The 17,506-nt window shown below is 44.2% G+C and overlaps 1 protein-coding gene across 3 annotated transcripts in view; it reads left to right on the top strand.

The window, feature by feature from the left end:
* Positions 1–16,309, top strand: part of LOC130192505 (AT-rich interactive domain-containing protein 3B-like) — a 49,769-nt gene extending 33,460 nt beyond the window's left edge. For 2 of the 3 annotated variants that reach the window (XM_056412543.1, XM_056412545.1), the window contains exons 5-9: positions 8,061–8,244; positions 9,841–10,100; positions 12,249–12,518; positions 12,883–12,975; positions 13,093–16,309. In XM_056412543.1, coding sequence (XP_056268518.1) covers positions 8,061–8,244; positions 9,841–10,100; positions 12,249–12,518; positions 12,883–12,975; positions 13,093–13,289 — 1,004 coding nt within the window. In that variant the 3' untranslated portion in view covers positions 13,290–16,309. The remainder of the gene's footprint in view (positions 1–8,060; positions 8,245–9,840; positions 10,101–12,248; positions 12,519–12,882; positions 12,976–13,092) is intronic. The other variant, XM_056412544.1, reaches the window with a different exon arrangement.
* Positions 16,310–17,506: the final 1,197 nt, after the last annotated feature.

Genomic DNA, 17,506 nt, shown 5'->3' with positions numbered 1-17,506 from the left:
GTTTTTTATTTGTGTCTGAACAAAGGCATCGGCTGATATACTCTCGTGCATGTTGTCGAGTGTGTTTGATATCTGATGCATCGCGGTTTAAAACTAGATGGATTAGGACTCAGTGCTTGGCCATCAAACCGGTTTTGGTCCCAACATTTTGTTGACTATATACCTCTTAATGTGTTCATGCATGTTCTTAAGTAGTTCAACTTGTGGATAGAAAAACAGCTTTTATTGACCAGAATGTAACTCACAATACAGGCCTGTATCGTCTGTGTTTAGAACCACCGTACATGTCAACAAAGATGTGAACCTCCCCCTCCTCTAAATGTCCTCGCTGTCATCTGCCGCATTCGGTCTTCTATCAACAAGCTTGCTAATAAATTGGATTTTGCCAAAAGCTATTTTTTAGTCCAATCACATTACAGCTGGAGGCTTTTAAAGCTAGTTCAAACAAGCTAGTGTCAGATGCTCCTCAGATGGAGTGGGGAGATAATGAAGGACACATTCAAACACTCGCAGCAGAACTGGATATCCAACATGAATACTTTCTCAATATTGAATGATCTCTGGAGCGTGTGTCCATTGTGTTACCGTTACACACCATTTCAGCATATTTCATATATAGCTATACAGTGTTGGTAAAGTATCAAAACTCAGATCTTAAATTGTCACTAGTGATGACATTTTTTTCTTCAAATCCAGAATTGTGCAATTCCCAACATTGTTCCCACACTAAATGCATGTCTCATGCATGAGCAATACAACAGGTTCAGGTAGTTTCTGCATGTTGAGCAGAGGCGTGCAGCCGACAGCGCTATGCAGGTCGTATCGACCCATTCATTAATCGTAAAGTGAGTGCACAACGTGCTGGCATCACAGTAGCACACTCAAAGCGCTGGGCCTTTGGCTAGTACATTGCAAATTCATCAGCCACCTGCACAATTTCACTAGTCAACTAGATGTTAATGGAAGACAAACATTCCCATAGAGTGGTTGGTTACCTTCAACTGGGGCTGCTGGGTGGAGGAACTAGACTCTGTCCGAAGCAGTAATGGATGGATGCAGTCATTTCTTCCCCTTTTTTTGTAAGATGCCAAACAGAGAGGGTGGAGGATACATGTAGGTATTTCCTAAATTATATCCCAAAACTGTATTGCTTACATTATAGTAAATGTGTATTGTAATTCGTTCAGTAAAATCCAGATCAAATAAAATGTGTATATATATACACATATACATACATATATATATATGTGTATGTGTATATATATACATATATGTGTGTATATATATATGTGTATATATATACATATATATGTGTGTATATATATATGTACATATATATGTGTATATATATATGTGTGTGTGTGTATATATATATAAACTCAAATGTTTTTATTTCTGAGAACCTCCATGAATTGAAGACCGGTCTCCAACCATTCACCCGTCTCTGTCAGCTCCATATCAGTCGCCGTTGATTGGGGTCCCGTTAGTTGATCTGCTGGGTCTCTGGGGATCGAGGGGACTTAGGTTACACTCGGAGAGGCCATCTAACCTTTTCAATTCACCTCCTCTAATCTCACCAGGTGACCCATCTTCGTGACACATGGAGTAGGTGTCATGTTTCCCTTTTTCTTTTTTCTTCCACTCACTTTCTTTCTCTCTGTTTGTCGCTCTAATTCAGTTCAAAGACGCCTCTCTGTCAAATGATAGAGGCGGGCCAAACCAGTTAACTGTACTTTAAACGCCACATTAACTGCATCAGACTTGTCAGTGCAGAGATTCATTGCCGACTTGTACAAGGCAGACCTCTAATCGTGTAATACAAGTTCTCATAGTGTCATTATTCGTAGCCGGTGAGCCTCTCCGACCCGAGAACAGCAGCCAGCAAGAGATTTACAGCTTTTGGCTGTTGTTTGGAGCCTCTGTCGTTTTGCGATGTTTTACACCACATGCCAAACGAGTTGACAGTGCACAGGAGACAGCTCTCTTTTTAAAAAATCCTGTCTTGTCTGCTCACTGCAATAATTCTTTCTAAGAAGCTACTCCTGCTGCTTCCTGAGTAAATATAGCTTCAAGTGACTTATCCCTCATTGAAGGTTAGCCTTTAAAAGAAAAAGAAACTTTTGTATTTGTTCTTTTTGTCGAGAAAACTGTAAGAAAGAGACATATGTCTATGGCTCGTATGAAGGTAATTACTTGACAGTCACAAGGTAGATTCTCCATGTAATCAATAAAGCAAACGGTGAAGTGCGTTCTTTGAAAGAACACCTAAATGAGTTGTCACTTATTTGCGTGGAGCGGACGCAGTACTTTGCTTTGTGGCTCGACAAGAATGAAAGCCTATGCAGCCACCGGTATAACGCACATCCACCCACAATGCTGGATTGTGGGCTTTATTAGACGGCCCCTCTTTTCTATCTCTCTGTCCGCATCTCTATCAGCTGTGGCTTAAGCGTCACGCTTAGAATAGCGATGTATCTATAGTGTAACGTTACATTTAACTTCCCTGAATGTGGAGGGTGCATATCTTAACACTTGATATGAATTGGTCTGCCATGCGAGTGGTGGCTCTGCCTGGACTAAAGATAGCAAGTTCCATACACTCGAGGCTTTTTTACCATTTATGTCCCTGGCCGTGCATTAAAAATAAAACAAACACACCCCGGCAGAGCAGGGTCCTGACAATATGCTGCCCCCGACGCACAAACGTGTAAACTAAACAGCCAGGAGGCTACCCGGCGTAAGGTAAACACTTGGCATGTGCAGACCAGACATTTGTCTCACCAGTCAGTGTCCTTCTGTCCTGCGTTAAAGAATGGTCTGGGCTGTTCTGTAATCACAGAATTCATCAATTCGAGGTGTGGGGGGTGGGGGAGAAGAATTGCAGCACTGGAGAGCTTTTGAAACGCCAACAACAACTAATACTACTCCTCGTTGCAGTTTATGCCTTCAAATGATTTAACGGCTTCTTACTTTAGGCCAGAGAGTGTGCACGCTTGCTCCTTTGGCATCGGGGTTTCTCACTAACGGTCGGTCGAGTGCGCCAAGTGAGCGCACGTCAACTGAACTGAGGCGGTGGAGGGCGGGGAGTGCGATCCCTGGTTTGGTGTTATCTGGTGTGGTTGGGGAAGGAAGGAGGAAGGTGTGGGTGGCTGGGCTGGGGGTGCTCTGAAAGGACTCAGACGCTGCCACGAGGCCAGGGGCTGTTTGTGTTGGCTGACACCTTCCTTACAGCAGTAATCCAGTCTTTCTCCAGCTGGCAAGTTACTGCACCTTCCCCCTTCTTCCTCCCCCCTCCCTTCTAGCCTCCCTCCCTTCCCTCCTGAAAGCTCCAAAAAGCGGCTGTCTTTTTTTCGCACCTTTTTAATTCATCTCTGTTCTCGCTCTATTCTATTTTCTTCCCACCCTGCTCTATCTCTGTTTTCCCATCAGATGCACTCTTTACATTGGAATTAATGTCATCAAGTCAAAAAAAAGTTGAATAATCCAACAAATTTACCACTGGGATTAAAGTAACCAAAGACTGTGAGATGACATGGATCCCCCGTAGATGTTAGTAAAACCTCACACCAGCCAATGCTCATTCAGTAAAAATGCATTTCCTGTGTCTTGTCCGCTGGATGGGTGTCATTCTGTCACTTAATTTTTTTTTTTTATTCCCATCATGTGAAGTCAGCGATGTGCAATATACCACAACTGGTGCCAGGGGCACCCAATTGATTTATTATAGAAGCCCCCTTTAATGTGAACAGCTGTTTCCTACTAAAAATAGGTCAGGGGTCAAATAAAAGGACCTTGGTCCTTTTTTTTCCTTCTTTTTTCCCCTTCCGTCCATTGAGATAGAAAGCTGGATGTGAGGTGGGAAATGGGAATGTTTAATTCAGATGGTCTGTCTCTGTCTGTTTGCTTTAGCTCAGCGCATGGTGCCACTACGAGTCATTATTACTGATTGTGGTATGGCCTGATCGATGTCTCCAGCCTCTGGAAGGATGGCTAAAAGGCTTTTTACTGGATTACATCATATTTTACTGTATAATTGAGTTTGCGTGAATGTGTTTTATTATCATTCTGTTGTGTGTTAATGGAGAGATTTATTTTCCCATAATGTAAATGCTATAAATAGTTTCTCTTCTGGGAAATCATCCTGGGCATAAAATTCAGCAAGTAAAAAGATATTGATTATCTGCACAACATATCAAAAATACATCACCTCAAATCAAACCCTATCCAAACATGTTATATGAAAGATCTGTATTGGTCAAACCTCATCGTTCTGTCAGACTCTTTATCTATATGTCTTATCATTTGAAGTCTAGCCGTTTGAAGACGAGCCGTGTGGCTCTAGTGTTCGCTGTGGAAGTCGGAGGAAGGACTTAGGGAGTGGTTCGGGGGCCCTCAGCCGCGGCACTTCCCACCAGAGCGACCTCTGACCCATGGTGCCATTAATCACTAGGCTCCTGATGGCCCTGTCCCTGGGGGAAAATCAGTCCGGGGCAAAGGATGATGGGAGGTGAAGCCTGCAGCCAATTACAGATTGGCTCGGAACAGCCGAGTGGACAAATCAGGGCTTTGCAGGGAGATGAAATGCCCAATAGTTGCCTACTTGAGGCCTGCGTGGCTAGTGGCATGAAGTGGTCTTGCGACGCTGCTGATCACGGTGTCTCTCGTCTTCTTCTACATAATAGTGAGCAATGAGGCTGAAATGGGAACAACTGTAACTGCGGGATAGAGTGCAAATTAAAGGGTGTGTGAGGCGGAGGAGTTATGTTTCTGTGATCAAAAGAAATGTTTTGGACCTGTCTAATTAAGCCTGTTAGAGCTAAATGTCTCCAGGGTTGGACACGGAGCAGATGTTGGACACCAAAGGCTGGCTCTCAAATTAGGGAACTCTCCGGCTAACTGCCCACGTGTTGCTAATGTGATTCTTTTTTTGGGGGGGGTGGGGGGCAATTACGATATTATCAAAGGGGCTTTCCCAGCGCTTTCACATGTGCTTGGGCCACGTTGAAATGTGAAACCTGGTTGATGAGAGCGTTGACTAATTAATGCTGCTTTAGGTTTCAAAAGCACCTCTGGTACACCTAAAATATATAGATAGCTATTTGGTTTACTCCCTTACAATTGCTCTGAAGGTAGTTCCTCGTAAATGCATCAAATCTGATCTTGATTTGTCAGCAGCCGCTGATAAAGGGGTGAATAAAAGCGTTGGCGTGAATTACGGCCTAACTAACTGCTGGCCTGTCACTATGGGGGCAGTGCCGTTGTGTCCCATTTGTTGTGCTCTCATTGTTCATGTCTGGGCCAGTATGAAAACATGGCTTCCTGCTGACCTGCAGTTTAATTCACACATCAATAACCCCCGGCTGATCTCTGACCCCTTTTGGTTGTACTAATTGTTTGATGCAGGATTGATGTCCAACGCTGCATTAAATAACTGACGTGGTGCCGGCAGCAGAGCATTCCTGGTGCTATATCCCACCTTTTAGAATAAAGCGTGGCTTCTTTTAGGTCTGTTGTGAATTCGGTAACCACATTTGCGATCCACTGGAAAACATGAGCTTTCTCTGAAAAAATAAAAAAACGTTTTCTTTGTTTTAAAATAAAAAATAAATGTATATTTGATTTCATACAGACGAAACATTTGGGTCATTTAATATGAAATACTCTTCCTCTCCTCTTGCTTTAATCCATGGGTTCTGTAAGGGAAACTAGCCTTTTGGCAAAGGGCCTCCATGTTTTGTTAATTCTTAATTGGCTCTGGAGATAAGATGGCTAATTTCCCATAAGAGCATTTTCTGCAGCTGAACAATACTAACCACATAGCCGACAAGCTGTTTTGCTGTTGTCTTCTACATTTATGTTGCAGTGTGAGACGAGGTCTTCCAATTATGTTTTGGGTTTATAAATGTGTGTTTATTTCGCACACATCAATACCATCTGGGGCAAGCTAATACCATCTTTAAGTGGGAAAATGACAAAGGATGGATTTTTTGTGAGTGTTTTATTGGATTCCATTCGTACCAAATAAACTGGTTCCACTGGAACCAGTTTATTTATGTCATGTTATATTTGCTCATGTATTTCTGTTCTTAATGTGTTCTCTTGGCTGCCTGTAATTACACTTGCAACCCATTGTTGCCATGTTAAGTTGCAGAATGAGGAAACTGTGGTGGCAAACAATGGTAGTTCAATATCGTAGCCTCATCGGCTTCCCCCACCCCGTGCAGGGAACCACTGCTCCATGATGGCATCTATATAAACAGGCTGTAGGTTTCCCACCTCGCCCAAACACAGGGTCCAAACATAGAAATCTGGACAAACTTCAAGCGGAATTCTCAGTGAACACCACGGCAGCGAAAGCTTTAGTTTCAACGCCTCGAACGTAACCGTCGATATGAAGTTGTCCACTTGACTTGTCGGAGCCTTCGTGTCCCTGTCAGAGCGGCCCAGGGTTGCCAGGTCTGTGTGACAAAACCAGCCCAATGGCCAATCAAAACCAGCCCAAAACCAGCCCAATGGCCAATAAAACCAGCCCAATATCAGAACTCAAAATATGCCCGTGCCAAACCATATACACTGCTTTTAAAGTCCATGTTCATGTGTGTACGTGCTGATCTGGAGTCAGTTGTGTAGGATTTGGGTATAAATAAATTATTTCATTTAAAATATGGATTTTTATTTTAAGATATTCATGTAATTTTCATGCAAAATAGGTCTACCCGAACCAGCGGACAAGAAATTCAACCCGCGGCAACACTTGAAAAGTAGCCCAATTCCGTGGGAAAAACGCGGATCTGGCAACACTGTCCAGGAGCCCCGCCCCCCCACCCACCGTTGCTCAAGGATTAGCAGGTCGTCACAATCCACAGTCCCCTCCTCCCGCTACATGCTTAAGGTGCGTTCACACCAAAAGCGAAACTATTTTTCGCGTCGCCCAAAACGCGTGAGTTTACTCGCTCGACCGTTCACCGTGTTCTCACCATGAGGGGCGGGGCTTATCTCCGTGTCTCGTATCCGTAAAGACCGTTATCATTTTCTTCATCCACCAGAATAACTAACCACTAGTTCTGCTTTATATTTGTTGTGGACGTCCCACACACTAACGCCCTCGTGTTTGGGTTCATGACATCACCCGTAGGCTCACTCAGCTCGGTCACTTTCACCGATGAAGTCACTGTTAAGCCTGAAAGACTTCCGCTTCCAGCGCGACGAGAGCGGAACTCAAGAGCTGATTGGCCCGAGTTGCGAGATGTCCGCCTCAAAGTTGAAATATTTCAACTCGGGGCGAAAATTGTGTCGCTGGAAACGCGTCGCCCACATCGCGACGCCCCAAACGCGCCGCCCGGGAAAATATCGCGTCTATCGCAGCCACACGCGCTGTACGTTGACCTTTCATGGGATTCAGTCGCGCGAAAATAGTTTCGCTTTTGGTGTGAACGCACCTTTACACTGTTGCACATTGCACTTTTTGATTCCCCCCACCGTGCCGCGCTCCCTGCAAGCCTCACTGCAGATAAACTGTTGACAAGATTAATGCATCTGTATCAAAAGTCTCGAGCCGCTTTGCTTTGTGTTGTTTGCGAATCCCCTTTTCCAGGTCAAGTCAGATTGCCTTAACTCGGCTAATATGTTTTCAAGCCAAATGTAACGGCCGTGCAGGCAGCAGGCCGGACACCCTTCTCCTCCCAGCATCCTGTCAGCACTTAGTATCTGTATGTCGAGGTCTAAAATGACTCTGGGTGTTTTGGCATTGATTGGTTGATGAATGAATGCATAATTTAGAATTCGCCCCGCTTCATCATTTACACTGCAGCAGCTTTAAATGTATTTTCTGTGTTAGGTGCCGATATGTCTGAGCAGGGACTCGCACACAAGAGAAATTGTCCGCATTACGGGTTCCATTCCCTTTGGGATTGTCCATGTTAAAAATGCATGCGCACGTGATACAAATGCACTTCATCCACCATAAAGCATTCCTTGTGCCTCACTAAGCCCTCGCAAATTCAGATATATGATTTATACTGTATTGATTTTATGTTATGGTTTTCCCCTCTCCTCCACAGGAACCCCAGTCAATCGTATCCCCATCATGGCCAAGCAGGTCCTGGATCTGTACATGCTGTACAAGCTGGTGACGGAGAAGGGAGGGCTGGTGGAGGTTATCAACAAGAAGATCTGGCGCGAAATCACAAAGGGACTCAACCTTCCGACCTCCATCACCAGCGCTGCGTTCACCCTGCGCACACAGTAAGTCTTTGCAGCCGTGTTGCAAAAATAAAAAAACGGCTACATTAATTAAATTGGCTGAAGCTATAAATTGTCCCAGTCCGACTTATCTTAATCTTATATAAACTGTAATTTAATTTGCGGAAACTAAATAAAGAAGCTGAAGTGTGTGTGACTTGTCACCTGGAAACAATCATCTTCCTTATGCCATGAATATGTGGATTTCTGTGTGTGCTGCTATTAGTGCGGACGTCAATATTAACCCGTGATGTAGTGTTTGTTTCCTCCACCAGGTCGCCTTTCCCTCTTCACATGCAATCCCTCCGCCCATTACATCACACATAGCCCCAATTGATTCCCATAGATCTATTGATGTGATCTGGGTCAGAGTTCACAATGACTAAGGTGCGGTTTGACTGACAGATTGTACAGCGAGCTGCGACTGAACGATCCCGCTATCTGGATGGAAATCCTGCCGTAGATGTCACACCTCTCTCTCCTGTCCACTGGCAGGGTGCCCGAATGAACCGTTATGTATTTTTTATGTTGCTGGACCATTGTGTCCAGCGTTGCTCCGTTGTCTCTAATGGACGCTGCTCATAGCGTTTTATTGATCCTCTTTTCCACCATCATGCAGCCAGCATGCACAACACTTTTTATTCATTTTAACCAATTCTCTTCTAGGTTTGGGGGGGGGGGGGGATACGAGAGCTGTGCATGTGCATATACTTGTGGAGACCCTGTGATGTCATCCAATTATGCACCTCATATACAATGTGTTTTTTTTTGGCACAACATTGTCATACCAAGTTGTCATTAAACCCTGTGATGTTTAATGATAGGAAGGTTACTGTCAGCTTTCTGGAGTAAATGCATTTTAAATGGGTTTAAGGGTTTTGCAGCAACCGGTTAACTGCAGTACGTGTTTGTCTGATTCCCTTTATCTGTCCGTGAAGCTGATTACATGTCTGCTCGTTCATTTAGTCACTGGTCAGCTGGGGGGGGAAAAAACATTTCAAATGCAGAGATTACTGTTCTTGACATCTGCTGACAGCCCGTATTATGTGCTTAAGTAGTATTTTAAAGGGTGACGTACCATGCTCATCTTCAGGTTCATAGTTGTAGTTTGGGGTTTCTACAAGAACGTATGTGTATGCTTTAATGCACACACACAAATGCTCCATGTTAGTGCTGGGGGATAAAAGATCCTCTGATGGGGGCTGCTATATAATGAGTCTGCATGTGACATGGGGAGGGGAGCCAAATCTGAATGTCACGCTAAATCACATGTTGTCTGATCTAAAGCGCTCACAAAGAAACTGACTAGGTTGCCTTAATTCAGTTTGTGGTTTTGCAGATACTCCTGATACCTAAGTGTATATGCACAAGCACTGAAGGAGTTTTTCTTGATATGTCACCTTTTTAAAGTAAATATTTGTCAGAGATCATAACAGATCATCATAAGTACGTTTTGATTTTGAGTCCGCTGGTACTGGTTGTGTGTGGTTATGTTTCTGAGCCGGATGAAGCCAGTAAGTCTGGTGGTGCTAATACTTACTATGTGAACTTTGCTGTGGTGATCTGATGCTCTGTGTCTGTGTGTGTTCTCCCCTCAAGGTACATGAAATACCTGTACCCGTATGAGTGCGAGAGGAAAGGCCTCAGCTCCCCCGGTGAGCTCCAGGCCGCCATCGACAGTAACCGACGCGAGGGCCGTCGCCCGAGCTACAGCAGCAGCCTCTTCCGCTTCTCGCCCTCTCCCAGCACGGCTCCCCACATCCTCTCGCCGCCAAAGATGCACCTTTCAGCCCTCGGGGCAGGGGCCTCGGGGGTCCTCAACGGCCTGCAGGGCTCACCGGGACACTCTCTGAAGAAAGGTAGGAACCATGCAGTCCACGGTCAGATACGGAGTCTTCTGATGGCGTTAATACAACCTCTAGCGAGGTTTACGCCACTTAGTATCCTACATATTTTGAAAAATAAACGCAGAACTTCACGGCGGCCTAAGGTGGAGGCTAATCTTTATTCCCCAAATAAAAATACAGGAAAAATACTCTTGCGGTATGTGGGAATTACCTTCCAACTCAAGCCTGTCTGCAAGTAACCAGCAGCTCGGAGATAGATGTGTGTGTAACTATGACGGGTTCAGAAGGGTGTTGCTTGTGTCAATGCTCAGTATGAACTGGTAAATGTTTACCCCAGAGAATATAGACTGGTGGGATCGAACTGAGGAGTTCCCATTACAGATGTGTTGAGACTTTGAAGTATTCATAGGGAAACACTGCCCTCTGTCGCACTTAAGAACAACTGAGCATGGGCGCCTGAATTAACACATACTTGCACATAAGGGTTGAATGATTTAGGTCGGCTTATATTTCAGTATCGCAAAATAATTTAAAATAAATTATTTATATATATATATATATATTATAAATGTATTGTGTGTGTGTATATGTATGTGTGTATATATATATATATTAGGGCTGTCAGCGTTAACGCGTTAATCTATGCGATTAATTTGGCCGCGTTAACGCACTAAAATATTTTAACGCAACTTTGTTTACTTCCGGTGTTCGTTGAAGTTTTTTCACTCCCCTGAATTTCAAACCGCGGCAGAGAACACGGCGCGAGGACAATGTGCCTCAATATATAGAGAGCTGAGATTGTTCTGGAATGTTTGATTTAGAACACATGGGGGTGTGTCATATGCAAACGCCTTTAAAAGGTGAATTTACATTTTTTTGTAAAATGGAGAACATGCCCCCAGCCTCCAGAGGGTGAACGTGACATATTTGAATGTCAGTCAGTTTACCAAGGCCACTGGTTCTGCTGTTGTTCAGTGTTAAAGATGACAGGACCAATGGGGTCTCAATATACTTCTTTTTTTTACTAATCTGATGTTTCACTGAAGAAACAATTTATCATCCACAATATTAAATACCTCGCTTTATAGGTAGGAGCCTCTTTGAAAACACAGCTCTGTGTGAAGTTTTGTCTTTAAAAAGAAGAAAAACAACTTTTAATCGCGATAAATGAATTTCAAAATGTGCGATTAATTAGTTAATTTTTTTTAATCGATTGACAGCCCTAATATATATATATATTCAATTATTTATATGTATAAGCCCTGACACTAGACCAAAATAGTTTTCATCCCAGGACCTGCTCCTTTAATGTCAAATGTGAGCGCATGTGTTTGCACACGTGTGTATGGGTATGAATGTGTGTGCGCGTGCAGGAATGTTGGCATGCGAGTGTGCTGTTACATTTGCGTATTACATTCCCGCAACATGTCATGTTCCCTCCCTCTCTATCTTGCCATCAGAGTGTGTACGTGCAGTTTTTCAATCTTTGTATATGACTTGTGTGAGCGTGGGTGTGTGTGTGGTCCATCCAGGTGTTTTAAGAGTCCACGTGTGAACCAGTCTTGCTTCAGGCTGCTGAGAGCCCTCACCTTTACTCCTGATTAATAACACGGTTCCCACGCTGGGGGGGACACTTTATGAACTTTGAAGCCTTCTGTCCACATCAGTAGGATCTTGTTGATAACTGTCATTACGCTGCCGTCTTATCTGATGTCGTTTTGACTTGGCTGGAATGTGACTTTGCGGCACATCCGTGGCATGACTTGTGTCGTAACGCACTGTATTTTACCCGTCAAATCGCTTCATGGGGTCAGATCATACACCGTGTGGTTTGACTGACGCAGTGATTATGGATGTGAAACTGCTTTTTCAATGTTCAATGTTTTGTTTTCATTCAAGTGAGTGCGTCGTAAATTGGGGTTCTGGGAAGTTCATTCTGAGCTGGTGGTCTCTGTAATCTGTTACTATCTTAAAATTAGAAATATATAAAATTAAATATTAAAATGGGAGTTTTCATTGAGATGCAATGATTTCTCATATTACAATTTTCTGATTGGATTTAATTCTAATGTTACCACCTTTCACATTCAACCAGCTAACAAACTAACTGATCCATTACGATTCATTAAACTAACGCTCCCCCTTTACTCCCTCTTCCAGAAGACATGACCCCCTCCATTATGACGGCAAGACCCTCCATGGCGCTGGCCCTGGGCCACCAGCAGGTCGCAGGCTTTGCAAGGGCCGCGACTCTGGAGCAGCTCAGAGAAAAGCTGGAGACCGGCGGAGAGGGGCCGGAGAGGAAGATGGCCCGCCTGGCGGAGGAGCAGCAGCGCCTGATGCAGCAGGCTTTCCAACACAACCTGCTGGCCATGGCTTCCCAAATGCCCATGAACATGCGCCTGGCAGCCCCCACCATCACCACCCGAGGTTTGTGCTTTTCAAAATACTAGAAAAAGAACCGGAAATGATGTAAGTTTGCCGGTGCATATTTATTGAGTCAAAAGAGAAACCTATTATTCACATTGTGAGGTCCTGGGACAGGGATGTCATATGTGTACAGATTGTAAAGCCCTCTGAGGCACATTTTTAATTTGTGAGAATGGGCTATACAAATTAAAGTGAATTGAATTGAATTATTTGGCAAGTAGCACCCCTAATGATTTTGTTCTAAGAATGTCAAAGTATCTCAATTTTATACAGATATGAAATTCTTCATATATATAATTGATTGCATCAGTATTCGGCCTTTTGAAATCAGCATTTAGTTAAAAAAATATTTCTGTCTCTTCAGATGAGAAGCAGCAGGACATGTCTCTCAGCATCTCAACCAATGGAAATGCCAGCATCACTGTCTCAGTGGAAGTCAATGGCACCATCTACTCAGGTTTGTTTAGGATGTATTCATTACTACATATCCGTCATCAAAAGTAATGATGTGGTACGTCCCCTGTCGTGATCAAGGCACCATTTTTATGTTGTGATGTCTCACGTTTTCCGACAGGAACCCTGTTTGCCCAGAAGTCTGGTGGGGCCCCGGGGCCTGCTGTGTCGGCGGGTGCTGCTGCTGCTGCTGCCGCCTCCCCAGCTGGAGCCAGCACTAGCTACGGCTTCTCTGCACACCTGGCTCAGACCCTCAGCCCCACGTCCTCCTCCTCTTCCAAGGGCTCTGCTGAGCCGGCCCCCAGCGGGTCACCCTAACTTGGGGGGCCCACCCTTTGCACCTGCTCCCACAGGCCTCCCCAGCAATAAATATACAGTACAATGAGAAACGGATAAGAATAACAAACTGTTGCACAACAAATACCTCATCAACCCTGTCGACCTCTTGGCTGTCCAATCACGAACACAGAGCCCAAGAATATTGTGACAGCACGTGCCCAAATGCACAGCTATGCATTTTACTCGATACACAATCACATACATGCACTACACTACAAACACACACAATTATACATGCATGCACGCACACACACACACACAATCAATCTACACACACATACAAATGTACATGCTAAACACAATCAGCTCAGCCAAAACCCACTGACAGGTGAAGTCACAACTGAACTTGAAAAGTTTTATCTTAGAACATTTTGTTTGTTGCCATTTTGTCTTCTTTTTTCTTTCGTGTGTTTTTAGGATGATTTTTTTTTTTTTTTTTTCTCTCTTTACATACCTCAAATCAAGTAACCTGCAGTGGTGTCTTTACCTCAGGAGCTGTAGTATATTTAACCTGAATCAACTTTATTTTTATATTCTTTTATTTTGTTTGTTTTTTGAACTAGTTGCAATCAGGGGAAGTCAGGTAACTCTCTTACCGGTGGAACCTCGCAAACAGAGCCCCCACCTCACAGCGGCAGGCCTCCCAACCCGGGCCGCTCGGGTTGCTGCAGCACACCGTAGACTCGACTCAAACTGGTGAACGATCGGATGCTGTGGATCAGCACGTAACGTACCTAATCCCAGAACGCCGCCCTCAGGTCAGATCGTGTCAGGTCCATCGTATTGGCTGGAAGGTTCATTATGTACACGCCTCCCACCGTGGCAATGCCCAGGGATTTTGTGTCCCATCGAAAAGGAAAATTCCACTCATTGCAGAACCGCTCAAACAGTCTTTGACAAACACGTGGAGCACAAAGCCGGGGGAACGGCAACTCTAATCCAGGCCGAGCAGACCCTGAGCTCGGCTCCTGTCTGATGTCACTGAGCGGTAGTTCAGAACAATCGGTGTGAGTTTGTTTCCCACCATCTTGTTTGTGCACCCTTCCTCCGGCCACAGAGCTGAATGTCAATCCGACACGGGTGGCGTCAGTGCATCGTTTCTCAGGTGTCTCATACCGGCCTCTCTGCTCTTTTGGGGGGAGGGCAGGGGCGTCTCTCAGGAAGCAACGTGACAACTGCAAGGAATCGCTGTTGATTATAAAGAAAAAGAAGGGATTCGAAACCTGAAGAATGCACAAGTCTACACGACTGTTCGAGAATACCTCATCAGACTCTCCCAAAGGAGAGCTACACTACATACCTCATGCGGCTGCAAAGCCACCAAGACTTGATACCACAACCCCCCCTCACCCACGTGATGGATGTCTTACCTGACCTGAAACTGACGTGAGCGTACTGACGCACTGCTGGTGTTTTTTGGGGCCTAACGGAATTGGGATGGTGCTCGCTATCGCTCTCTCCGCTCCTGTGTTCACTTGTGTAACTTGTTTTATGCTTGCTTGCTTTCTTCTTCTCTTTTTTTCTTTTCTTTGTTCCTCAGGTTGTCTGAGAAGACAGGGGAAGAGAATAGTTCTTCACGGACACGTGTAGATCTGTCGGATTGTCAACGGGTTTCGAGGTGGCGGTGGGTCAAAACGGAGAGAAAAGAAAAACAACAACAATCGACCATGTTAACCTTAAACTCCAAAATCGCAGTCTGCGTGTCTTTTTTTTCCCCCACGACAGCAGCGAAATGATAATGCATGTCTACAATCATGTCACCAGCGTTAAAAACACCTTGATCTTCTGGTTCACGTTAGCCTCTGGTTATTGCACAGCTAGACACCAAAGACTCGCTCCTCGTGATTGATCCCTGGTATGATCCGGCCTGCTGCGGTGCACAGCGAGGCAGCGTACGGTCTGTTCTGCAAAGAAAAGAATCATTTATTCTGATTTAGATTTGTTTTTCTGAAAGCAAATGAAAACGTCTTTAGGTGAGGTGAAACCCCATGTTTTGCGTTTTACGGCATGACTCGACAGTGGCAATACGTACATTTCTATCTGGATTCAAAGACTCAAAATCTGATTACATGACATGTACAGATATTTTTTGTTGGCGGATATTAAAGTGTTGAACAGAACAGTAGCCCAGATGCTGTGGCATCCTCCGATCTCCCCCTAATTGAATCCTTAAAATAATAATTCAGACACAACACCTGGAGTTGGCTCATGCCCTCTCAGCCAGTGTGCATAGAGGCCCACGAGTCTGGCCCCTTCAATTAAAGAAACCACTTTCTGATAATCCAGTAACTGTTGAATTATCCCTCAAATTGAACGGCATTTTTCTCCCTTTTTAAAGTAAATTTTTACGTATTTTGAGATGCCACAAAGGATGAAAATGAATTTTTCTAGCTTTATCTGTGTTGAATGTGAGGCATTGTATCCGTTTAGAAACCTCTTTAATTAAGCCCAGTGGATCCGAGGTGGGCAGCCTTGTTGCTTTTACTAGACTGTATTTGAGCTATTACGTGTCAGGTTTTTGCAAATGTTTTGCAGTGCAGATCTCAGTTTGAGGACCGGACGTCCTCTTTGGTGATCCCTTCAGAACCCTGCATGACACATAACTGTATTTTATAAAAAAACTAAAAGAAAAAAGGTGAGATCTGTAGACGCTGCCTTAAAATCGTTGCTGGTGAGATCCCTCCGGTGCAGTTTTCTCTACTACTGGTCGGGGAAAAAGTCTTTCTCTCCGAGCTTAATCCATCGGAGAGTAATCACTTCTTGATTTGATTTTGGCGAAAACTTCAATCAGACGTTAGGACAACACTTGTCATTCACGCTGTTGGTAACAACTGAGTTTGGCTATTTATTTGTGTGTGTGTTTTTAGTTTTTGCGTCCTGGTGGACCTCGTTTTCAGTCACGGTTCAGCGTAATCCTTTAGGCGCCGTGTGTGTGTGTGTGTGTGTGTGTGTGTGTGTGTGTGTGTGTGTGTGTGTGTGTGTGTGTGTGTGTGTGTGTGTGTGTGTGTGTGTGTGTGTGTGTGTGTGTGTGTGTGTGTGTGTGTGTGTGTGTGTGTGTGTGTGTGTGTGTGTGTGTGTGTGTGTGTGTGTGTGACCCCTACCTCGTCATACCACAGTACCTCAGGTTCAGTGGGCTGCAGTCACTGTTGCGTTCGATATTGAAGCTGCGTTGGGGGACGAGTGCTGCCGGACGCTGCGGTCACTTCGCTGAATGCAACGTTGTTTTGTGTCGTCAGTAACTGTAGGCGAGGTCTCGTCACTCAGGAAGCTGTGAAGTTGGAAGTCTGCAGAACCTTTTGTCTCTCAGATGATTTTGGCGTTAATTCAGTTTTAAAATTGTTTTAAAACTAACCTGATCTGTGTAAAAACAGGCGCATATGCAAGTGGTTATCGAATACCTCATTTATCAATTTTATGTTTTTTGGCTTGTACAATGCTCCGTATATTAATTCAACTGTGGGGTTTGTGCATATTTTTGTACTGTTATTATTATTATGGACATGGTTAATAATGATATTATAGTTTTCTCTTTGATTAAAGCAAACAAAAAAAAACTAGGACAAAACACATGAATGCTTGTAAAAACTGGTTTGTGCTGATTGTATTTAAGAGGAGCACTTTTCCAAAGTGGTTTTCACACATTCAGTTTTGTTCATATTAGTAATATAAAGATATGGTTCTCAGGGCTTTAAACTTGTATGTCATGATAAAGTTTTACTTTATATCTTACTTCCATGTGTGTTTGTTTTATTTCTTCTTTTTTAAAGTGTCGTTGGGCCTCTGAAATCACCAGGTGCGCTTCTTTCCAAGGTGTGATTTACACCTTCTACCCCTTTTCAGAAGCTGGGTTAACATTTAGAAACGGTTTCACATCCTCAAACGTTCACTTCCGGGAGGACAAAAATAATTCACTTCCTTTTTCAAACTAACTGTAGGTTTCTGTGTCCCAGGTTCCGTCGGTTCCCTCAGCAAACAAACAACCCAGAGCCTCGACCACTGAAATGTGGGCGACTATGGGTCAGTGGTTAGCAGGTCCGTCTTTCAATCAGGGGGTTTGAGGTTCTGTCCCCGCCCTAGTCAATGTGTCCTTGAGCAAGACACTTAACCCTGAATTGCTCCCTGTAGCTGCGTCTACAGTGTATGAATGTAACAGGATTGTAAGTCGCTTTGGATAAAAGCGTCAGCTAAATGACATG

The sequence above is a fragment of the Pseudoliparis swirei genome, chromosome 4, assembly GCF_029220125.1.
Source record: "Pseudoliparis swirei isolate HS2019 ecotype Mariana Trench chromosome 4, NWPU_hadal_v1, whole genome shotgun sequence".
NCBI classification, from domain to species: Eukaryota; Metazoa; Chordata; class Actinopteri; order Perciformes; family Liparidae; genus Pseudoliparis; species Pseudoliparis swirei.
The sequence above is the reverse complement of the archived record's forward strand: the minus strand, read 5'-3'. Positions and strand labels throughout refer to the sequence as shown.